Source organism: Caretta caretta, chromosome 8, assembly GCF_965140235.1.
Source record: "Caretta caretta isolate rCarCar2 chromosome 8, rCarCar1.hap1, whole genome shotgun sequence".
Taxonomy (NCBI): domain Eukaryota; kingdom Metazoa; phylum Chordata; order Testudines; family Cheloniidae; genus Caretta; species Caretta caretta.
The window spans coordinates 67486239-67512026 of record NC_134213.1 but is presented as its reverse complement, the minus strand read 5'-3'; the positions used below and the strand labels follow the sequence as shown (position 1 = coordinate 67512026).

The 25788-nt window shown below is 38.6% G+C and overlaps 1 protein-coding gene across 3 annotated transcripts in view; it reads right to left on the bottom strand.

Annotated features, from left to right (window-relative positions):
• VAV3 (vav guanine nucleotide exchange factor 3) overlaps positions 1 to 25788 on the bottom strand; it is a 264162-nt gene that overhangs the window by 13426 nt on the left and 224948 nt on the right. For all 3 annotated transcript variants that reach the window (XM_048861085.2, XM_048861086.2, XM_048861087.2), the window contains 5 exons: positions 16226 to 16291; positions 9190 to 9224; positions 6860 to 6976; positions 6085 to 6172; positions 2142 to 2271 (listed from right to left, as the gene is read on the bottom strand). In XM_048861085.2, the coding sequence (XP_048717042.2) occupies positions 2142 to 2271; positions 6085 to 6172; positions 6860 to 6976; positions 9190 to 9224; positions 16226 to 16291 (436 nt within the window). The remainder of the gene's footprint in view (positions 1 to 2141; positions 2272 to 6084; positions 6173 to 6859; positions 6977 to 9189; positions 9225 to 16225; positions 16292 to 25788) is intronic.

Genomic DNA, 25788 nt, shown 5'->3' with positions numbered 1-25788 from the left:
GATTTATAAAAAACTTCAAATCCATTAACCAAAGTGTCATCCAGGGTCAAACAATCTGCATTTTGTTCTCAGAGTTGTGGCAAAATATTAGGTTTTACATGGGGAATCTGAGAATTGAGAGACTTTTCATCAATTTGGCCTCAGGGGGAAATTTTCCAGTTTCCACCAGCAAATATAGTGGGAAAATGTTCGAATTTCAACATAGCAGAAAGCCAAGCCTGCCAAACCTCTTAAGTGGAAAATGCCCCACATTCATTTCTTTTGTTCTTCCATATAATCACTTTTGAACTCCTGTAATGGAGATTTTTATTTCTGGAGTGGAGTGAAGGAAGTGGAATATGCACTATATAAAATCTTGTATCCTGCAGGAATTTGCAACAGTTGTGCTATTTCTCCTGTACGTTAGTACTCTTCTGTGTGATACAGATGCCTGCTTCCGTGCCTTCCTCCTATCAGCTGGTCTAAGTAAGAAGAGGCAGTGCTTTCTTTCTGCTCCTCTCGGAGAATAACTAAAATAAACACAAAGGTAAGGCAGGCAGGGTACACTCCTCATGCCAGTCAATGCCCTGGCACTCCATGCCAAGTAGGGGTGGGGAGAAAAGAGGACAGAGATTGAGAGGGATGGTGAAAGGAAGGGAGATAGGATAATGGGGGAAAAAGATCATTCTCTGTTCATCTCTTTTCAAATAACTAGGAATAGACGTGAAGTCCTGAGAAAACATGGGATACAACAGGAGGGAGAAAACTCAAAAAACTCATAGGGTTTGTCTACACTACATTAAAAAACACCTGTGGCTGGCCCATATCAGCTGACTCAGGCTCACGGGGCTATAAAATTGCACTGTAGATGTTTGGGCTTGGGGAATTGGGAGGGCCCCAGAACTCAGGTTGCAGCCCAAGCCTGAACGTCTACACTGAAATTTTACAGCCCCATAGCCTGAGCCCAAGTCAGCTGACCCAGGCCAGCCATGCGTGTTTAATTGCATTGTATACACCCAGGGGAAACAATGAAAAAACAAGAGAAGAAAGAAAAGAGGAAACAGAATGATAGAAAGAAACACAAAGAAAAAACAATGAAAATGGATGAAAAATAATCTGAAAATAATGTGTCCTAAAATTCACCTAATGTTCCTGTTTTACCAAATAAAAATAAGAAATTCTCTTGGAAATTATATATGCATGTCCATGGAGTATAGATAAACAAGTGAAAATCCAAGAAGAAAACGAATAAGTGAAAATGATGAAATAGTCAAAATTATTTCCACAAGACACTGGGCTTGACTGTATCTTCATTCACAGCAGTCTTCATATTGTTGAAGTCATCATTAATTTTTATTTTCTTCTTCTTATCTGGTGCAGTGCAAAGATAAGGCCATTGCCTGAAACGCAGTGAAGTCTAATATTCTTGCAGGGAAAAATTAAATATTTTCAACAGACCACATAACAGTTGTTTTAAATAGCACTGAACTTCTAAAAAGACAACAACGCTTTTATAGACTTTCCCTTAAAATGGAAAGTTACATGTTCGTAAGAACAATATTACACATATTGTAGCTATTTACTCCAAAAATACATATAGTCTTTTAACAGGTATTTATATGGTATGTATTTTGAAAATTCTTTTAGAAGTGTTTTACAGGCTTGCAAATTATGGCCTTAAAAGAGAGGTGTAAAAAAACAAATGAGATGATTCAACAAATGACATATTACTTGAAAAACTGTGTGTCTCTTTGCTGAAACCCTAATTTAAAAAAATGCAGTTATATTAGATGACTGATCTATTTAAATCTCAATACTACATTAGAAATGGTTACTTATTTATGCATGTAACTGAAAACAGTGCCGCCTATGTAAACACCTGCAAAAACTAGGCAGACTCCAAATTAAATCTCTCACTTGCATTTCTAATAGATTTTTGAACACCAACCTGATTTTAAGTTTGGCAGCAAGGAAGTCTCACTAGACATGTTCATAAACCTGTTGGCAGATCTGATTATGCTTAGCTGTAGAAAAATCCTAGTTGAACGCATTACCATATTAATTGGTTACATGTCAAAAATGCAAAATGAAGATGTTTTAAATATCATTACGCTTTTAGTGTTTAAATGACAGCAAATAATATGTAAAATGATAATACTCACAGTTACTGCTTGCTTTATTACTCCTTTGTCCATCTGAATTTTCAGATGCCTTGTATGGAACCTGAAGAGTAGTATCCAAACTTCGGAAACCTTCTTTGAGAGAGTGGTGCTTGTAGTACTCTACAAGTTCCTTTGAGGAAGAGAGAATAAACAATTATTGGAAATTTAATTTGCATTCTTTTCAACAGTAAGATATACAGTTAATGATAGTTTGCTTAGAGAGGTGATCTTATCATTAGACCTGAGCAAATAATTGATTTTTCAGTTCAGGGCCAAAAACAAAACAAAACAAAAAACACCCTGAAAATAAATGTATTTGGTTTCATCCAAGAAATGGAAAACCAAAAATATTTCACTTAGGTCAAACTGGCATTTTGTTTTCAAAATGTTGTTTTGACATTTTAAAAATCTTTTTTGCAGATGAAACTTTTTGCTGAATTTTAACTAGAGTCATGAACAGTTTCGGTGGCCTGAAAAATGCAGTTTTGGTGAGTTTATTAGTTGCTGAAAAACTTTCACCCAGCTCTATTTATAATGGATAACTGCCCAGTAAATATACATAAAGCCATGTTACCTAAAATACCTACTCCCTGCATAGATGAGCTCAGCACCTTATCTGTATCACTACCTTCTATTTAGTAAGTTGTACTAGAGTTAGTAACGCTTTATAGGACAAAAAAATCTTACTTCTCTATTTGAAAGGAGTATTTGCTCCTTTCAGTTAGGTTGATTAATTAATATTTGCCCTATGGAACAAAGGTAGAAGGGGAGGTCAGCTGCTTGCTAACTACTCACTGTACCTATCTTTACTTTCTCAGCTTTTTACTACAGTGATAAATAATGATCATCCACAAATCTTTTTCTGAAAACACAGACACCAGATAACAGTGCGAGCTTTATAATCAACAGGTGATTTCTTCTCAGGTATATGGACCATGTAAAGGTTTCAAGGTGATTTCATAAGATAACGTGCATTGTATCAGATGGCATCAGGAATAAACTCAAGAGTACACAGCGTTTCACATTCTCCATGGATCCAATCTGAGAATTTTCCATATATTTCATAAATGATTTGCCAAAATAGAATATGAAAGCAAAGGAGGTACAATACATGGAGGCCAGTGCATTCAGTTCTCATTGTAAATATGAAGGAACACCTCCAAACATTAAGAATTCATGATATTTCTATGCAGTATTCAACTCTAGTGTGCAACTCTTAAGGCTTGTCTACGTGGTGGGACAATGCGCACAACGGGTCTGTGATGTCTAAAGCACACTAACATACTGTGCATTAAGTAGTCCATGTAGACCCTATTGGTATGCATAAGATGTTCCTTACTGCACTTTAATGTATGTTTGTGAAAGTGCACTAGGGAACATTTAATGCACACCAGCAGGGTCTATGGAGACCAATAAATGAGCGACATGTTAGTGTGATTTAGAAATCATACCCCTGCGGTGCACGTTACTGCGTAGACAAGTCCTTAGATCAGTCTATGGATTGGGTCGACAGATTTATGTGAATAAGTTCAGCACAGAGTTTCTCTACAGAGTAAGGAATGAGGGTAAATGTTGAGTAGGAAAATCAAAGCAAACACACTTTAGTTAATTATTCTGTTCCTTCAAGCATAGCATTTCGTTTTTCAAAATCAAATACAGTAATTCATTTATTGTAAACACTTAACTCCCATCACCAATTCATTCAATAATCCCATTTTGTTCTGCCATGTTTAAGTTTCCAAAAACTAAATCAACCAGGCCAAGCTTCAGTCCAAATAAGGAAAAAGCAATAATTTCATTCTGATTTACAAACAAGCCCCCCCAAAACCAGCCTATGCTCTCCTACAAAAATCTAAAGTGGTCCATGCTATAAATTAATTCCAATGAACAAAATGACCCTTAAAATTATTCACCCAAGATCTAGTGCACTAAATGTAAGTTCATGAAAACAGTCTTAATGGTAAACTTCTGAACTGAATTTTGGAGCTCTTCAGTCCCATGTTGTACAGTGTTGTATGTCTCAGTAGCTATCTCAAAGGTAGAGTCTAAACCAAAAGTAAAATCCACACCTGCTTTTAGTAATTCACAATCACAGACCTCCAGGCACTACATGTAAACAGAAAAGCTAGGAACAAAAAGAAATATTTGGGCTTCTGTTATCTTACATTAACACAGCTGGCCATTACTCCAGCTAAGAATTTCTTTAGTATGTCAGCACTCCAGTATGTCCATTCTCTGGATATGCCCCCTTTGCTACAGACAAGGAGTGACCAAACTGTGGCTCACGAGCCGCATGTGGCTCTTTTACAGTTAAAGTGCACAACCTCCTCCATTCTCTACCTGTCAGACTTGGGTGGAGAGGGAAGGGAAGAGCTTGGGACCTCTGCCTTGCAATGGGGTGGTGGGGTAGGGGCTTCTACCCAATGGGGAGAGGGGCCTTGGGGTTTCAGCACTGTGGGGCATACCTGCTGGGTTTTGGCACTTCAGCCAGAGTGGGGCTGAAGCCCCGAGCCCTAGCAGGTCCTGCTGGGCCGAAGCCCCGAGCCCCGGCAGATGTGCCTTGGCTCTTGAACGTCTTAGCAGAGGGGGTGGAGGGGTCAGTAAGTTTGGCCATCCCTGCTATAGAGAGACACAACGCTGTTTATACAGTGTTGAGAGTGCCATGATAGATAAGACACAGCATTTATTCTATATACACCAGACATTATGAACAGGGTTAGACAGAGCTCGTCCCAACAGGGTTAGCCAACACAAAACTGACAATGCCAGAAACCACTTAGAGCAGGGGTCGGCAACCTGCGGCACGCGTGCCAAAGGTGGCACACAAGCTGATTTTTAGTGGCATTCTGCTGCCAGCTGGGGTCCCAGCCGCCAGCCCTGCTCAGCCCGCTGCCTGCCTGGATGAACGGAATCCCAGGCCAGCAGTAGGCTGAGCGCAGCTGGCAGCTGGGACCCGGGCTGGCAGGAGCCAGCAGATGGAACCCCAGCCCGCTGCCGGTCTGGGGTTCCGGCCGCCGGCCCCTTGCCAGCCAGGGTCCCAGCCGCCAGCCCCACTCAGCCCGCTGCCAGCTTGGATCGACGGAACCCCGGGCCGGCAGCGGGCTGGGCAGGGCTGGCAGCTGCGACCCCGGCTGGCAGGAGCCGGCGGATGGAACCCCGGACCAGCAGCAGGCTGAGCGACTCAGCGTGCTGCCGGTCTGGGGTTCCGTCTGCCGGCCCCTGTAAATGTAAAATGTATTACTGGCACGCGAAACCTTAAATTACAGTAAATAAATGAAGACTTGGCACACCACTTCTCAAAGGTTGCTAACCCCTGACCTAGAGTCTTATCAACACTATTACTTACATGGCAAGAGTAGAACCAGTGGTAGCAACAATAAGAAAAACCTCTTTGGGTAGAGACAACCTGAGCACCAGACTGTGCTTAACAGGCACTAGCCTTCACGGATGGGTGACAGAAAAACAAAATTTCTCTACCAGGGTAGCATAGTCCCTGTTAGCGCAGCCCAGGAAACAGGCTGGACAATGTCCCCTGACAGCTAAGGCTTCTTAGATGTGCGGGGGTCATTGTCCAGCCTATGTCCTATCCTTTTTGGGGTGGTTAGCATGAAGAGGAATACTACCAGGGAGTAATCTCTGCTCTCAGGAGAATGCAGAGACTTCACTAGTTGCTGACCAGGTACAGGTTTCTTCCTCTCTCAAGCACGTCACTGCAGGGGCCCCAAGCTGGCTCTAACTTTACATATAAATATTTTTAAGCATACACCATCTTCATTGACATCTAAGACTGAACATCACAAATATATAAAGCAATGATGGACATGATTCTAACCTGAAAGTACTTCTGCATACCACATTTCTGCAAATCTAGAGAACCAGCATTTACTTTAACAGCAATAGTTACATGGGAATTGCACACTGAAGAAACCTAATCAATACTTACCATTAAACTTTTAAATTTTTTATTTTCTGCAATGTGAAAAAAGCCATCTCTTGTTAAAATCTTGATGTGTTTCACTTCGTTATTATACCTGTGGGCAATTAATAACTTATGAATATAAATGTGTTTTTAAACAGTGGCAATCAATAATTACCTGAGGGTATACCCCAAAACACTACATGAATAAATTCTTAAGACAAAATGTATATCCAGGCCAATACACAGTTGACATCTAATTAACCAAATATATTTATTAGTGTATGAATGAAGATGTAGCCTGTATTCAGAAAAAAAAGTTACTTCTAATTAGGGGGTCCCATCTATTGCTTGCTTTCAAGTTCATACTGAGGATCGATGTGGAAACAAACAAGACTCTCTTTAGTAATTTATGCTGATAGAACACACTCTACTGAAATGTATTTGCTAACACACTCTTTACTGCAATGTCCGAGAAGCTAAAGACTTGAACAGACTCACCTTAACATCAACAGGAGCTGAATCAGAAGTAAACAATTGCCCGTTAGTATCCGACAGGCCACTGTAAACTGGTATCTTTCCATTAACTTCAGTGGAGCTATGCGGATTTACACTTTTTGTCCTATATGCCTGAAATACTTTTCTAGCAACTGATATTTTTATGTACTAAGTGACAGGATATTATATGATTATTTAAGATGCAATGAGATTCATGATTTTCTGTATTATTGATTACAAACATCTGCCTATGCAATAAAGAAAACAGGAAGTCTATTTCTGTTAAAGTGCTTGTCCCACTTACTTAATGCTAATTGCGTATTCTCCTGACTCTTTGGTCCTGTGTCGCACCAGGTAAGTTCTATTTACCCTGTTAATAAGTTCACTTTCAGCTTGCAGCCTCTCCATTGCTCCTGCATACCTGTAAGAAAAGCAAATAAATACTAGCCATGCTCATCTTTGAAACTGTGCAGTAGGTCTTTCCAACATGCAGTTTAATGTTCCAATATTTTACATGAGATGGTGAATGAAAGATACATCAAAAGCTCCTGGTACATGAACCGGATTTCAAGGTTGTGCTGGAAAATAATAAAAAGCACAGAAATTTATAATTAATAGTAAAATGTGCAGTACACTCTCCCACTTTTGGGCACAAAGGACTATGGCTTCTATTCAGAAAAGCACTGAAGCACAAGATTAAGTTCATCCCTGTTTAGGAAAGCACTTATGCATGTGTTAACTTTTAGGCTAGGTCTACACTATGGACCTTACAGCAGCACAGCTGTACCACTGCAGGTGTGCCACTTTAAGGTCTCCCATGTAGCCGCTCTTTGCCAGCAGGAGAGAGCTCTCCTGCTGGCATAATTAAACCACCCCCAATGAGCGGCATTAGCTATGTTGGCACCAGCAATGTCGGTCAGGGGTGTGTTTTACCGTCAAAAGTGGTAGTGTACTGTAGACAAAACCTTAAACACCCCACTGACTTCGAAAGCACTTAAGCACATACTGAAGTACTTTGCTGAACTGGGGCCTATACTGAAAATGTAATTAAAGGGTGGCCTGGATCAGGTGGTGGAATTTACTTATTTGAAATATTTTGTATCACAAACTTAAAAGCTTGGGCCTGATACAACACTATATTATACCAGTCTCGTACTAGTGAAACTTCACTGACTTCAGGTCAAGTTGGTATAACAGACTGGAGAATCAGGCAGCTGATGCACTAATTCTGTTCTTAAACAAACAAAAATAATTTCATTTGATTCATATTTATTTATTTTACTCTAAAGGTTAAAATTTAAATGTGCAGACTAAACCCTAACAGATTAGATTCAAAATCTACTTCAGCCCTAAACTATGGCCAGGTCTGAAACGACTGAGACAAAAGATTCCAGAAGGGTCTGCCTGCAGAGATCTGCTTGCAGAATTGGGGCCTAAATTTTTAACTGTGGAAAAAATGTGCATTTATTAAAATGAAATAATTGCTTATTTTTACTTTTTAAAACCAGAATAATTTCAGTCAATATTAGGAACCAGTACTGTGCACAATTTTTTAAAATGAATACATTTTACGTTAGCTATAAATCCATTCATATAACTATAATACAGTAAGTTTCTTAATCCAGTTGTATATATAGTTACACTACTTAATCCATCATTAAACAAAACTTTAAATATCACAAAAAACTTCAAACTTCTACTTTGGGGCGGCTTTTAGTTTTTAAAGAAAGTATCAGAGAGGATTTTCTTCAAATTATCACAAAATATGAGCTCCCACGCTGAGACTTTTTAAGGCAAGTTTCAGCCTAAGGCAATTTCCCACGTTCAAGTTACAAATGCTTAGAAAATTAAGTTTGATCCTGAAAAGGCACAAAGAACCTCAACTTTAGTATTGTGAACACAATGCTATTTTTGTCCTCTCTTCTGTCAAAACTATAAGGAGCAGAATTGAAGCTTGAATCAAATTAAAAACAGCAACTTTTCCCCTTTGGGATTTTATTCACTGGCTATGAAAGCTCAGTGTTTGTTTGGGTCAGTGGATCTGATTCTGATCTCACTTACTGCAACCCAGTAGAAATCAGGAATAAATTTGTAAAACCAGTGTGAAAACAGAATCAGTCACTGTGCATTTATAATCTTTTTAAGTCAAACTCACTCCAGAGCAGAGGGTTCACACTACACTATGATTCACTTTGACAGTGGTTGTGGAGTCGATACATTATCCATTTACATCACTTAATAGATTGCTTTTCTGTCAAACAAAATTTCAGCAGAATTATTCACAAAACAAAATGTCACTTTCTTCATTTTGTTTAGCCACTTAAAATGTAGGATCTTCTTGCATGATTCATGTTGTACTGACTTTTTGTTATACCACTTTAGAGACCTCTGGGATACAGACTGTGTATATATATAGACTTGTAAACAAAATGTCAAAATCATTAAGCACATTATTATATGAGAAATGCTTTTAGGCAGTGCATATTCAGTTCTGTTTTCCAAAACTGCTACACAATACCTTCTTCAGAAGCCAAGAAAGGTTAAAGCAATTTAAATTAGATTGTGATAAACACAGTTCTCTCTCTATGCCTGTCTATTTCAACATGATTTTTATAGGACTAGTCCAGGACTCACCATGGTTGGCAAGAGTAGTCTACTGGTTTAGGCACCTAGGGTATAAAAAGACATCATAGAATATAATTATTTAAAGAATATTTTTCGAATTGACTCGCAAATTAGGTAGCACTGATCTAATGACCAAATATCCTACATCACACTGGGGAGATAAGAATCATATTGATTACATTTCTTCATCTATTAGTCTACTTTATTCAGAATAAATTAATAAAGTGTGAATACCCTGTATAGGTCTGAAAACAGGACAGAATATTAAGCTTATGTATTTTATTGTTGTTGTTGGGAGAGTTTTTTTTAATTTTCGACAGATAAGTGCTACAAATCCCATATATATTTTAATCTATCTGAAATGGATTTTGGCAGTACTTCCACTCTCATTTCATCCATAAAATGTTCATCTAATAGGGTATATTGTTGCAATGCATCATTAAAGTGTGCAACTGAATGTACAATGATGCACACTAAATTCACTAAGTGCTTTTTGAATTAGATTGCCTTGAAAAGGCACTATTCTTAGTTGAAGTAAAAGCTTAGGTGGTATGTTATATAATCTCTTGAGATGTTAACTGAATAATCCATACATTTCTGAGGTATTGTATGAATTTATTAATACATTTGAATGAAACAAGTTTTACTCTTATACTTGGATTTAAATAGGAACACATTTTGAAAGGACAACTGCTTTATTTAATTTTCAAATAGTTTAAAATAAACTAAAATTAAACATACAAAAAAGGATAGTATATATATGCATATATAATATGGGAATTGAATGAATATTTCCACAGCTGACTTCCATGCTCCCCACCAACAGTTACTAAAATCCCTGAGACCCTCTTGGAGGGCACAAGTTTGGCTAGCTTGAACTTACTAACCTGCATAGTGTTGATTTGCTTCCAACCCTTGTGATCCAAACTGTAAGGTTCAGGTTCTAAGCTGACCTTTGCAGAGTTCACAGAGCCCGGCTTACTGCCCTTCGCATATTGTGTGATTGCAATTTTTCCTCCTAAGTGTTTTTGCAAAAGGTATTTTGGACAGATAACCAGCCTAGTACTCTTATTTGAATGCATCTGAATCTATGATTTTAATGCTGACAATCTCTCTTACATCATCACCAAAAAGTGTATTTTCCCCAAAGCACAAAGGAGCCACTAGTGTGAATTTGTTGTCAATATGTTAAAGAGTTCTGCTCTAAGAATAGTGTGACCTATTTATTTGCATGATAATAAATCTCCCAACCAGGAAGCAATCAGACTAGACAGAGAGATTGGGGGAGAGAGGGAAAGAGTTAACCAGAACAATGGAAGGCTTCTGTAAAATGCAAAGAGATCAGGAATGGAATTATTGCTAGCCAAATGTCAGTATATGTTGTAAGAGAACAAGGAGGAGAGTGGCTGTGAATCTATAATGGATTCCAAAGCCATGACAGCCTAAACAAATTCAAAAAGTATACTGTCCATTTGTAACACCGTAGCATCAAAGCTTAGATACAACAGACCTGGGCTGGGATTTAGTTGGTGACACATTCTCTCATATCCCTACACGAACATCTGACAAGTATTAGGAAAATAAAGCAGCATTATATCAGAACGAAACCAGCTAGGCCGTTGCTACCAACGGCTTGTTGATAGAGCTCAGGCATCATTCCCACCTGGCTGAGAGACGGTCTAAACATTAAAAATGCTGACAGCTAGCACTCCTACTTTCCTATCATTAGTGAAGCTGCTCCACTCAAAAAATGTAAGGATAAAAACCCACTGTATATAAAGCCAGTCTTTATATGTAAGATACTTCTGTAATTATGTTAGCCTACAGAATTTTACATTTTGAATGTTTTGTATTGTTAGAATAAAGTTTGGAAAGTAGTTCAAATTACTTGATGTGAGTATACCAGTGGCAGGACAGTAGTGGCAATTAGGAAGACCACTACCCTCCCTGTATATTGGCTTACAGTCCTATATTGGATGGAATCTGAAATTCTAAATTGGTTTGGCTCATCTATCAGAGCAGGTCATTTTGGTTGCAGACAGCTAGAACATCAGCAATCATTAATCCTTTTCAACCCTGAGTGTGTTGAGTTGTAAAATAAAGATTGCCCATTGCAGAGAAAAAAGAAAACAATCAAACATTGTACTAGAAGCTGTTGGCTTGCACTGTATTATACATCCAAATCAAAGCAACCGCAATGAGAAAACTGAACAAAAGACATCTGTAATTTTCACTCCATGCATCTGAAGAAGTGGTATTTTACCCACGAAAGCTTATGCCCAAATAAATCTGTTAGTCTTTAAGATGCCACCGGACTCCTTTTTGTTTTTATGATATAAAAATGTCTGCAGACAAATACTGCATATTGCAAGAAGAATAAAGCATTTATAGGTATAGCTTAGAAGGGACTGGAATTTCATATTCTCGAACTCAGCAGTTTTTCATGCAATATTCATTCCTAAAGCCTTTTGATATATGTATTTTATGCTGATTCTGGGCATTTTTATATTGGCCAGTTGTAAAGATGGTTACACTTAATAATAATAGTACAAGTTATAATACGTTAAAAATCTGATAGATGTTTTGGTATCTTTAAACTGCATCATTTGTCAGAATAAGATGTTTATATTTTGCCCTTCCAGTTTAGCAGTGGTGGAGAATCAATTCATCTTTTTCATCAGTTTATGCCTCTGGTTGCTAACATGTCATGAATAATATTTATTCATACTGTAAAATCATGCTATTTTCATTCAATCCTCCGCTTAATAGTATATTTCTAAATTTAGCAGAAAGCTATGTCACTAGACACTAAGTAATCTTCATGTTGCCTTGGTAGCTTTAACAGAAGAGTTTTTCCTTAACTATGTGAGTTTCCCACTTTAAACTACAGTAGTACTCTTTCAAAATGAGCTGATTTTTCCCAATAAATAAATATGGTCTCTAAGGTGCCACAAGTACTCCTTTTCTTTTTACAGTATTTACAGTAGACCCCTGTATTTATCTTAAGTGCTGCCCTAGAGTGGTGTTTCCAGATCCACAGGGCAGCTCCAGTGACTGAAAATTGCTAAAGGCATGTGCTGACTCTGCCCAACAACATCCAGCGTGACTGTGTGACACTAATGCTTAATAAAATATGGTAATTGGGTTACAAAAAACGTTAAGCTTTATTACATAACATTTTTATGAGCAGTATATTCTCTTTAACGGGCATCTGCTTTGTCACTCTGTTTAACAGAACTAAGGCTATGTCTACACTGGCATCTGAACGACAAAACCTGATAAACAGTGGCTACGCTTTTCAGAGTAGCAGCCGTGTTAGTCTGTATCCGCAAAAAGAAAAGGAGGACTTGTGGCATTTGTTAGTCTCTAAGGTGCCACAAGTCCTCCTTTTCTTTTAGTGGCTACACTGCGCGCCTTTTAGCAGCACAGCTGTAGTGACACAGCTTGTCGCTAAGAGCTGCATAGTGTAGACATAGCCTTAAATTTAAAGTAACAATGGAATGATAAGTATCTTTGTGAATAGGATTGTGAGATGATAATTAGGGCTGTCAAGCGATTAAAAAAATGAATCGCGCGATTAATCGCACTGTTAAACAATCATGGAATATTATTTAAATATTTTTGGGTGTGTTCTACATTTTCAAATATATTGATTTCAATTACAACACAGAATACAAAGTGTACAGTGCTCGTTTTATTTTTTTATTACAAATATTTGCACTGTAAAAAACAAAAGAAATAATATATTTCAATTCACCTAATACAAGTACTGCAGCGCAATCTCTTTATAATGGAAGTTGAACTTACAAATGTAGAATTATGTACAAAAAATAACTGCATTCAAAAATAAAACAATGTAAAACTTTAGAACCTACAAGTCCACTCAGTGCTACTTCAGCCAATTGCTCAAACAAGTTTGGTTACAATTTGCAGGCGAGGCTGCTGCCTATGTCTTGTCTACAATGTCACCTGAAAGTGAGAACAGGCGTTCGCATGGCACTGTTGTAGCCGGCGTCGCAAGATATTTACATGCCAGATGTGCTAAAGATTCATATGCCTCTTCATGCTTCAACCACCATACCAGGGAACATGCGTCCATGCTGATGACGGGTAGTCGTAACCATAAGTGTATCCTAAAATTCCTCCTTACCTGTAAAGGGTTAAGAAGCTCAAATAACCTGACCAAAGGAACCAATGGGGACAAAACATACTTTCAAATCTGGGGTGAGGGAGAGGCTTTGTTTTGGGTTCTTTGTTTCTGTGTTCGTTCGCTCTTGGGACTAAGAGGGACCGGACACTAATCCATGTCCTCCGAACCATTCTGAACCAGTCTCTCATATTACAGAAATTGTAAGTACAGCCAGACAAGGCGTATTAGTTTATCTTTGTTTTCTCAACTTGTGAATTTTCCCTTTGCTGGAGGGAGGTTTATCCCTGTTTTGTTGTAACTTTGAAACTAAGGCTAGAGGGGGTTCCTCTGTGTTTTGTGCATCTTTTGTTACCCTATAAAGTTATCTTCCAACCTGATTTTACAGAGGGGATTTTTACCTTTTCTTTTCTTTTTTAAATAAAATTCTTCTTTTAAGAACTGATTGATTTTTTTTTCAGCATCCAAAGATCCAGAGATTTGGGTCTGTGTTCACTTTGTAACCAATTGGTTAGGATATTATTCTCAAGCCTCCCCAGGAAAGGGGGTATAAGGGCTTTGGGGGATATTTTGGGAGAACAGGAACTCCAAGCAGTCCTTTCCCTGATTCTTTGTCTAAATCACTTGGTGGCAGCAGCATACTGTTCAAGGACAAGGTGGAATTTGTGCCTTGGGAAAGTTTTTAACCTAAGCTAGTAAAAATAAGCTTAGGGGGTCTTGCATGCGGCTCCCCACATCTGTACCCCAGAGTTCTGAGTGGGGAAGGAACCCTGACATGGGTTCTGCTCAATAACAATCCAAAGCAGTGTGGACCGACGCATGTTCATTTTCCATCATCTGAGTCAGATGCCACCAGCAGAAGGTTCGTTTCCTTTTTTGGTGGTTCGGGTTCTGTCGTTTCCGCATCAGAGTGTTGCTCTTTTAAGACATCTGAAAGCATGCTCCACACCTTCTCCCTCTCAGATTTTGGAAGGCACTTCAGAGTCTTAAACTCTGGGATGAGTGCTGTATCTATCTTTAGAAATCCCACATTGGTACCTTCTGTGCATTTTGTCAAATCTGCTGTGAAAATGTTTTTAAAATGAACACGTGCTGGGTCATCATCTGAGACTGCTGTAACATTAAATATATGGCAGAATTCAGGTAAAACAGAACAGGAGATATACAATTCTCCCCCAAGGTGTTCAGTCACAAATTTAATTAATGCATTATTTTTTTAACAAGCATCAGCAGCATGGAAGCATGTCCTCTGGAATGGTGGCTGAAGGGGCATATGAATGTTTAGCATATCTGGCATGTAAATACCTTGCAACACCCGCTACAAAAGTGCCATGTGAATGACGCTTCTCACTTTCAGGTGACATTGTAAATAAGAAGCAGTCAGCAGTATCTCCCGTAAATGTAAACAAACTTGTTTATCTTAGCAATTGGCTGAACAGGAGGACTGAGTGGACTTGTAGGCTCTAAAGTTTTACATTGTTTTGTTTTTGAGTGCAGTTATGTAACAAAAAAAAATCTACATGTGTAAGTTACACTTTTACAATAAATAGATTGCACTACAGTACTTGTATGAGGTGAATTGAAAAATACGGTTTCTTTTGTTTATCATTTTTACAGTGCAAATATTTGTAATCAAAAATAATAATATAAAGTGAGCACTGTGCACTTTGTATTCTGTGTTGTAATACAAATCAATATATGTGAAAATGTAGAAAAACATCCAAAAATATTTAATCAATTGGTATTCTATTGTTTAACAGCGCGATTAATCACGATTAATTTTTTTAATCACAGTTATTTTTTTTAGTTAATTGTGGGAGTGAACTGCGATTAATCAACAGCCCTAACTATAAATGGTAAAAGATATGTTGATCTGCTGTTAAACAATATTATGATGTATTACTAATGTAGAGATTTATTTTGGAGCTAAGGTTTGATCTAAACCTTAAAGGCCTATCATAATGTGTCAAAACAGTTGTATCCATTAAAAGGTGACTCTACCTAATAACAATACCACCATGATGACATCTTGAATGTTGTAATCAAAGTAGATTTATTAATAGAGTTGAATTTAGTTGTGAACCAAGTTAAAGCACGTTTACAGCAAAACAAGGAAGCCTTGTTAACCACTGTATTATTTTGGTTTAATACCAATGTAACTCCACTGATTTCAATGATTTCAATGCTATATTAAATCTGGAGTAACATGATCCAAAGTATTATGGAAAGACACAATGAAGGAGTGCACAATTTATTAACATGCTCATACAAAATTATGAGTACGTACTGTAAATTAATTTTTCTTATTATCCTGCTGCAGTTCTTAGTATTTTGAGAGTATTTGTCTTCTTAACACAAAACACAGGCAGGTCAAAGCATATAGGGACGCAGAAGTATGTTGAAAGATCCGGTTGGAGGGTTTATTTATTCGTTTGTTCTTTATTCTATTTTTACTTTTACAGGGTTTTTTTTAAAACTCACTATTTATGGTGTAATCTCTCTCTGTAACCCAGAGTGACTGGGAAACAGATTAAAACCACAGCATTTTCATCTCATTGTAAAAAAACTAACAGCTTTACTGCACAATATATTTGTTCTGGAGTCTGATTGTATTTATCTGAAAACTCTTTAGACAATTTAATTTATTAAACTCCCAAAAGTTAAAATCTGTCTCTTGAGCATGTTTCCTTAACATTTATAGTTTAAATCCAATAACCAAACGCATTAGAATGTTATATTTTTAAACATTGAATGTAGCATACAAACACAAGGAAACTAAAATAATGCTTCCCACAAGGCAGGATTAATGAAACCCTGGTACGAACCAGGCAACTTTTCCTATGAATGTTCCTCAGGAAACTATTATACTGACAAACACAATTAAACATTTGTACTTACGCATGGGCAAGGCTTTACGACATCACTTGGAAAGTAGCCAAGCTCCCCTGTGACTAGATTTCTACCCTAGAAATAGACAAAAAGTTCCCATTATGAGCAAATGACTGTGTAGATTGGAAGCAATCCTGTATGCACAGGGATTCATTTAAATAAACATACAGTAAAAGTTCTAAAATTCAATGCCAGTCTTACTCAAATTTTGTAAAGTAATAATTTCTTGACTTCTGTAACTAAGTAATAATTACAAATGGTTAAATCTGAGTGGTCTGGTAGATAGGTGAGAGGATTGGACTCAGGAGATCTGGGTTTTATTCCCAATTCTGTCACTGACTCATGTGGTTAAATCTTCATTGCAGAGCTAATTCGAGTTAACTACTCTGAAGTGTGAGCAACCATGCTGCGAAGTAACTCTTGAGCTGCACAGTGTGATTGTATTAGGGCCTGTCTACAAGGGAAGGTTTCAGAGTAGCAGCCGTGTTAGTCTGTATTCGCAAAAAGAAACGGAGTACTTGTGGCACCTTAGAGACTAACTGCTGTAGCTCACGAAAGCTTATGCTCAAATAAATTTGTTAGTCTCTAAGGTGCCACAAGTACTCCGTTTCTTTCTACAAGGGAAGTTAGTGAGCAGCAAGCTAAGATGGTTAGCTTAGCACACTTCAAAGCATATTAACCTAAAGCACACAGAGGCACTTCTGATGCATGGTAAGATTGTCCACAGGCAGATAAATGCAGAGTTGCTAGTGCTCTAAATTAGACTAGGCCCAGCATTCTTAAACATGGGTGCCTAAAGTTAGGCTCTTAAATGCATATTTAGGCACTGAAGTCCAGATTGTTAAAAATATTTAGGCAATTTAAGATGCAGATAGGTGCCTAGTGGGATTTTTGAAAGTGCCTGGGTGCCTAACTCCCATTGAAATTAATGCACCATCATAAACCATCATTCATAAATTGAAAACAAGGGTGGAGCTGGATGTAAAAAGGAGCCGAATTAATGAGTATTCTTGAAAAATTGGAAGTTTTCTTGAGTTGAAGTGCCCTAAGCATATTCAAAGGGAACATTATCTTCCTGGGAAGATTGCTATGCAATTTATCACACCCAGGTAATGATCACAGCAATTGTCACCTATTCCAAATAGACAGAAACTGTCTGATTATTTTGGTGTTATTCAGACTCTTTAGGCCTTTATGGAGGGGAGTCCTGTGCGACATGCAGTAATGGAAAAAATTTCACAAGTAGTAGGATCCCAGTGGAAGACTTTGAAGTCACTATCAAACACAAAATGGGCATACAGAGCAGAAGCAGTGGCTGCTGTAAAACAAAACTACTCCATCATTTTACAAGCTTTACAAGAGATTATCGAAACAACTCGCCTTGCTGATGCTAAAATAAAAGCCAGGGGACTTATCCATGAACTAAATTTATTCAGGTTCATCTTTGTCCTTCACATGATGCACCCTATTCTCCAGATGGTGGTAAAAGTGAGTAAGGCTTTTCCAACTCCAGCTCTCAACTTACTTACTGCAATGACAGGGGTGAAAAGCTTGTGTAACTCTTTGGCTGCGATGAGAAGTGGCCCAGAATATTTTCAATCTATTTTCAATGACAGTGTGAAAATGTGTGTAGAGAATGATATATCGATTCCCCCAGTTAAGAAGAGAAAAACGTTCACTCGTTTTGATGACACGTTTGAGTCCCAGCATTGCTTTGATACAAAAGAGACGCAGGAGAGAATAACTTCATTTTACCTACTCCTAGACTCAATGATTACCGGCATTGACCAGCAATTTGAACAGGAGACTTGTAAAATTGTGACTGCAATGGGAAAACTGCTGAGCTTAGACATTGGCAGGGACGATATGAGAATCATTGCCAACAAATTTAAAGTGTCCTTGGATGAGTTGGAAGCTGAAGTCGGATTGCTTCGGGGTTATGACGGATCTGTTCCTAAAGGTAGCACTACGAACACCACCAGAGAGTGGCTTGACTGGCTAAAGGAATTGGATCAGTCTTCCACGTTCCAGGCCTTTTATAAATCTATGCAATGCTTTGCAGTCTTATCTGTTACAAGCTGTTCATGTGAAAGAGTCTTTTCAAAACTAGCACATGTAAAAAACAAACTAAGAAGTACAATGTCCCAACAGCACCTCGACTTACTCATGATTTTGTACATTGAACAAGAATTTGCTTCATCAGTTAATTACAATGATGTGATCGAGGAATTTAAGTCCCTAACACCTGGTGAGTGACATCTCATTCTCTAGGACAGAAAGATGAAGAAACCTTAATCTGCTTTGGTCAATTTGGGTTAGTGCATTAACTGGTTAAAGATCATAAAAATTGACTGTATCTTTGTATACGCCTGGTTATCACTACAGGAAAAAATTGGTATTTTGTGTCTCATTTTTTAAGTTTGTATTTTTTTAAGTAAAGTTTAGTTGTTAATTTTAAAAAAATAAGTTTAGTTAAGTTTTAGTTTCTTTAATTTGTTTGATGAATAAAAATAATGTCCTTTATGATTGAGTATTCAATAAATGTTCGCTTTAAAAAAAAAAATTCCCTGGATGCACACCCGAATGAAATGTGCTGTGCACACCTATGACACTCATACATTCTTATGAAATGTAACAAGAGATCCCATTGTCAGTGGACATCCTTGCATGTGAATTAGTATACAAGAAGTCTTCCCACCAAATTCAAATTGCTGTGGGATGCATCCACAAGTGCCAGAGCAGCCCTGTGAGGTCACTAGTAAGAGCCATCCACTTCTCAAAACTGTGTGGCAGCTGTTAGAAAATACTGAATCTTTAATGCCAAACACCATACTTCTAACAAGGCGGCACATGATGTGACTTCAGGTACTGGTGGCACTGCCTAATAGTGAAAGCATAACATTGGAAGTCAAAAGTTCTGAACTGTTTCATGACTCTGAAGACAATATTTAACTTCTCTGTGCCTCAGTTTCCTTATCTGTAAAATGGAGATAACACATATTTAACTCAAAGAGAGTCATTAGCATTTGCTAAGCTCTATCAAATCCTTCCTTGGAAGATGTTAGATAAGTACAAAGCTCTAATATTGCTATTTCCTATAGTACTTCTAAAACTCATTTAAACACTTTGGGGAAAATTCTGCATCACTGGCTAATTGACATCTGGCTCAAAATTCAGAAGGCACAATGGTAGCTTTGCTGTAAGTGAGATGAGTGAAGGGGGTGCCCTAGGGTTGCCAACTTTCCGAATGCAGAAAACTGAACACCCTTGCCCAGCTCTCTACCCCACCCCACCCTACCCTGACCTTCTCTGAGGCCCCAACCCCACACTTACTTCATCCCCCCTCCTTCCAATGCTTGCTCTCCCCTACCCTCACTCACTTGCTCTTTTTCACCGGGCTGGGGTACGGGAGGGGGTGAGGTCTCTGGCTGGGAGTATGAGCTCTGGGCTGGGGCCAGGAATGGGTGTTTCAGAGTGGGGGGGGCTTCTGGGCTTGGGCAGGGAATTGGGGGGTATGGGAGGGTAAGGGCTCCAGCTGGGGGTGTGGGATCTGGGGTGGGGCTGGGGATGCATCCCACTGGGCTGGGACTGAGCTGTTTGGAGTTGGGGGGCGGGTGCAGGCTCTGGGAGAGAGTTTGGGTGCAGAAGGGGGCTCAGGGCTGGGGCAGGGGTTTGTGGTGCAGGAGAGGGTTCCAGGTGCGGGCTCCGGGTGGCGCTTACCTCAGGTGGCTCTCGGAAGCAGCAGGTATTTCCCTCCGGCTCCTAGGAGGAGGCGTGCCAACCAGCTCTACATGCTGCCCTTGTCCGCAGGCACCGCCTTCTGGCCGCAGAACCAGCGCTCGAGGCGGGTGCAGCAGGCAGAACCCCCATGGGGCTTCACCGCCACCTAGGAGCTGGAGGGAAATGCTGGCCATTTCCAGGAGCCTTGCAGACCCAGGGCAGACAGGAAGCTTGCCTTAGCCCCGCTGCACTGCCAACTGGACTTTTAACGGCCCAGTCAGCAGCACTGACTGGAGCCAGGATCCCTTTTCGACTGGGTGTTCCGGTCGAAAACCGGACGCCTGGCAACCCTAGGTTGCCTAGAGAAGTACTCCATGTTCCCTTTGCAGTATGGAGCACTGCACCATGGAAGTTCTCTCTCCAGCAACACAGAGCGATCATTTTCCTGGCCTGGGGCGGGGGGGAGATGATCAATGGCTTAGTGAACTATAGAAATCTATGTGAATGCAGGAGGACACCAGCTGACATGGGAGCAGCATCCCGTGACAAGTGGCACAGGCAGGGGCAGGCCCATGCAGGTGGGAGCAGGGATCTCCTGTAGTCTGGGGATGCACCAGTGGCCACCTTAGTGCAGCTGCATGGTATTTCATGGGCTGTGGAGAAGCAGTCATCTTCCCACTAGGTCATCCATGCATGTGAGGAGGCTATCACTCTGATTACTTTTTCAAATCAGCTATCAACAAAGTTAGCCAACACAAGGTAGCTGTCTTACCTGTCAGGAAATTAACGTGATCATAGCACTGCACTGCCTCTAGGAATATCTGCACTTGTAAATAAAAAGCTTTGCCTGTTTCATATAATTGTGGGAGTTTTAAAATCCTCAAAAATGTAGCGTACAAAAGTTACAGTAGGCTGAAAGGAGCTTTTTGTTTTTAAAATTCTTTGCTAATTATAGGATTGATATGAATAATTTTATGTTCATTCCTAATTATGTTTAAAATACAAGATGATTGTTTACTTTTAGATAGCCTGCTAAATCCCTCAAGGCCCCTTGTATAAAAACCTGTGATGCATGCTGTCAGGTATATGACTGTGGATTTCTGTACTGAGCGCATATGCACTATCCATCGCAACTAGCAGTGGATTTGTCGCACCACTGCACCTCAAATTTGCTAACAATTTCTTTCAACTGCACGTCTCTTCCTTGTTAACTGTTTCTCATGTGATGAGTAAGTAGTCAATTTCCTTCTAACAAAAGCCTTAAAGGCCATCCCAAATGCACTAGTAAATGTCTGGGCTGACTTGCTAAAGAAATTATATTACAGAGTGCTTGCAGCATATAAAGTAGCAATGAACTCCTTCAGACTGCTACTTTAAATGACACTTGTCAGTGAGACTAGAGGATGATTCATTATTCTTGAATCTGTTTTAATGGGGAGGTTTCCTGGAACCATTTTGCACAGTCACCCTAAATTTCCAGAGTGCTACCTGAGGTTTAGATATGCAACTCCCATTAACTTCAATGGACTCATGCAGAGCAGCTGAAAAGTTAACCCTAGGTTGTACAGTATCCAGTTTCCATCTTATTTTTATCTCAATCCTTTGATTGAGAAATTACTAATCTTGCCACAGATTTAGGCAACAACAGTGAAAAGAAACCAGGTTTTATAACTAAAGCTGGTCAAAAAATGGAAAACATTTCTTGTAATCTGAACATTTCCAAGCAATTTTCAATTCTGCAAATTTAGAAGAGGAATAATTTTCAACATTTTTATTGAAAAGGCCTATTTAGTGTATGGGTTTCCTTCGCCTTCTGCTTTTCTACATTCCCACCACAGCTTTTTTCTCTTCATTTTCCCCTTTTTTGTTTTTTTCACATTTAAATGAAACTGAAAACTGTAGTCATTATTTTTCTAGTTTCTCATTCCCTCTTGCCCCCCCTTCTCATTTTCCCACTGAAAAGGTTGGGGGGGTGAGTGAGTAAGAAATGGAAAAATGATGAGCTGAAAGAAAAAGTTACTTTTTATTTTTTTCAGGTTAGTAAAAAAATGAAAATATAAAAAAATCATTTTTTGTGAAAAGGGCAGGTTTTGTTTTTACAAAAAAATTGTTCATAAAATTTTGGACTATGTTCAGATCTAGTTTATTTGTATCATGCCTGGCACAGTTATAAGTAGACACGTTACCAAAATTAAAATGAACAAATGCTGTTCACATTCAGCAAAAATCACATCCTATCTTTCTCTCTCTCCCCTTTCCCCCCTCTGGTGATGGGACCAAATTAAGGAAAGAACCAAACTGAACACATCTGCACCATGTCTTAAAAGTCACCTAAATGGCACTCCAACAGGAGGAGGAACCAAGGCTCCTTCCACTCCCTGGAGTTTGATTTTGCACAAAGAGCAAAAATGTTCATCTTGAATGCTACAAAAAAGCATATGGTAACAAATAAATACTGAGACAATCTGATCCAGTTCCATTCAGAGATATGCAGATAACACTGATTAGTACCTGGAATTTCATCTAGAGGTGTACTAAGAGCTAATGCAGAGTACAGGACAGATGGTATATATTCATGTACTATACATTGTTCATGTAGTATTCATCCATCCCACCTATGAGGTCATCCCCACATTCTGTGCTGATGTTTCCAAATGGCCTTCAGAGGTAACATGGTGTAGAACATGTAACATGCAATATGTGATATATAAGCAACATATAAAAAGGATAATAAATTTCATATAGTACAGATTTCAACTGAATGAAAATTAAGCTTCTTTTTAAACATTAAGACTGAGATTTTCATAACTGCCTACAGGATTTGGATAATTTTAATGGGATTTAGCTGTCCAGATCGCCTAGATAGATTTGAAAATCTCAGCCTAACAGCTCTGCCAACCTAATGCATTTTCAAAAAAGACTAACATGATTTGTTCCACACTTATGAACATCCTGCAAAGTTGCACCTTAAAATGTTTACCCATCCACTCTTCAGCAAGCACCAAAGAGGACTACACTATTACTATAACTTACAGGAATTTACAGAGTCTCATAACTTCTGGCAACAAATGGGGCCAGAGCTTGGGAAAAATCACTGACACATCCCCTCATTGACACCACAACAGATGTCCTCAGATATATCTTGAATCAGCCCTAGGAATATATATCAAACAGATTGCAACCAAACTCATACTAGGACAAAAGCAGTTTGCAGACCAACTTTGGGCTCAGGTTCTCTACAAAATTTATTTCAATTCAATTTCAAGACAAAATAGAAACATTTAATGAGACCGTGCATAGGATCCCCAGTTACTTTCTTCCAAAGGCAGGTCGTTTACGGGGAAACTTACTGAAAAGCCAATCATAGTAAATAGGTAACTAGTCCCTGGAGACTCCCACATGCAGATTTCCCCCTGTTAAGTATAGTATAAGTATTTTCATATATAATTCCCCGATACTGGAAGATTTTTTCCAGGCGAACAATGTTGTTATGCTTGATATTTTGTTACTATAGATTTGATGTAGACTGTTTTGTTACTATAGATTTCAAGCCAGCAAGTCTCTACCTATTCTCCATTCTTCTTGCAGTACTTTAGTCTCCGGTGAGTTCTATCTACTACTGAAACATAGAAAATTTCCCCCCAAAAGGTAAAGATTTAATTTTTCATCCAAGAACAAATGTTCACAGCACAGTTACATTGAAAATGTAGAGGGACCATCAACAATAGTGGCATTAGCTTTGGTTAAAGCAAAGAATTGCTACAGGTTTAAGTCTGTATTAAAGAAGTGTTGTTTTTCACAGTGGAAGAAACTAGTACAGTGCACATTGTATGCTTTTGGCATACATGGAAAACATGATTGCCCTGAGGACAGTGTATAATTGCAATGGAAACCTGTAAAACCAGCATTACATCACACCTTATATGATACATCCTGTAACCCCTGAAAGCTTACCCTCAGGTTAAATAAGTACTTTGCTCTGAACAAACTCAAAAGAAGAGGAAAAAAAACACATCAATAATAAAAATCAGACTTTGCACGATTACAGTTGCACCAACAGGCAGTGTTCCAGATAAGAGTCTGAAATTTCCATTTAAAACACCAAATTTTCTCTCTTTCCCCCTCCCTTTCTTATTTAATTAACTCTGTGAGTAACTTTACTATGTGTAAAAGTGAAGCATCAGTAGTACCAGTTCAAGCCACACACAGGTAAGCACTGTGGCTATTCCACTCCTAGACCTTGAGCAAAGAAAGCCAGTCATGCTAACTGGTGTGTCTGGATACTACCATGAGACCACCTCACTCATTTTCATTTGTGACTGAACCCCGATCTTCAGCTGGAGGTAGTGGACTAACCACTGTGGCATCAATCTCCCTCACGCCCACATCCCTCATTTTCAAGGTTTCATATTAAGGCAATTTATATTCCCTGGTTATATGGGAATTTGCTTTCGATGGTTCAGGTGAGAGAGTACAGGTGCTGGGTCCCTCCTTCTTACTCACTGAGACAGGCCAAACGATGACCTATAAACAATCCAGAATTTTGCCATCCTCTAGGACAATTCATGTTTATCCTGCTTGTGAGAGGGAGTAAAGAGAAGGAACCCAGGATGTATACAGTCTTGATTGAGCCACAGAACATGATGATAAAAGTTTGCAAAGGACTGAGACCAAGCATACAAATATGTCACTTGGGAAGATTTTCTTAACATTTATCAAAATGTATTTGGTTGGGTTTAAGTTATTAGAGAAGAGGAAACCAGAGTTTTTGTTTTTTGTTTTTTTCTAGGTTTTTTTCTGTAAAGCACAGAAAAATTGCACATAACTGTGCATACAAACATTTATTTATTACTAACATCTGAGCTTCTGGTCAGTTTATGAGTCTATCGTATCCACAGTGGTCTTTCAGGTCAGAAATAAACTATTCCAAAATGTCCCCTGAGTAAACATCAAGATTTTAAGAAAACCTTATGTTTTGCGGTGACTTCTTAATATGCATTACAAAGTGATCAAGACATCAGAGTACGTCTGTGACAACATAACCGAGAAAAAAGTCACCCAAAGATGCTAATGGGGATGGCACACAGTTCTCAACATATTATTAATTAGGTTATTGCATTCTCAAAGAACAGTCTCAATAACAAAACACAGGAACAGCTATACCAGACACCTTTCAGATTCCCTTGCAGATATACCTTTTTCTTTACCATCAGCTTTTCCCAAATGTTATTAATTTGCAAATTGTCCATTTTGTGCACACACACACACACCTCCCTCCATTGTGACAAATTAAAAACAAACAAGAAAATATAATTAGAAAAAATTAAAATTCTTATGCCTGTCTTTAGAGCAAAATGTGAAAGCTGACACAGTTTGAATCTCTATTTGGTATGAATGTTCAATAAAGAAAACAATCTCTAACAGAATTAGCAACTAGAATCATGTGATATTGAGTTTCCATGGAAGCAACTCTTTTATCCAATCAATATAGTATAGTTTTCCTATAAACACAAAACAGTCATTATTTGACTTAGGCTGCCCCCGAACAAATTAAAAGAATTCTGTCTCAATCTCTGATAACTATTTTATCCGTTCTTCTCATCCAAGTCAAATATTTTATCTGGTTAGCATGCTCCTTAGTTCTATTGTCTGAGAGGACTTGGGAATTCAAAGCACACAGGGTACGCTTGCTGCTTATGTGCCATGCACTTTCTTCATCTTAAATCATTTAAGTAAATGGGTCACACCAAGGGCCCCATCTTGCAAACTTACTCACTTAAATGCATAGAGTTGTAAGATCAATCCCTTAGATATAAAAAGCAGTGTGTAAGCACTGCTGGCATCCGAAAGGT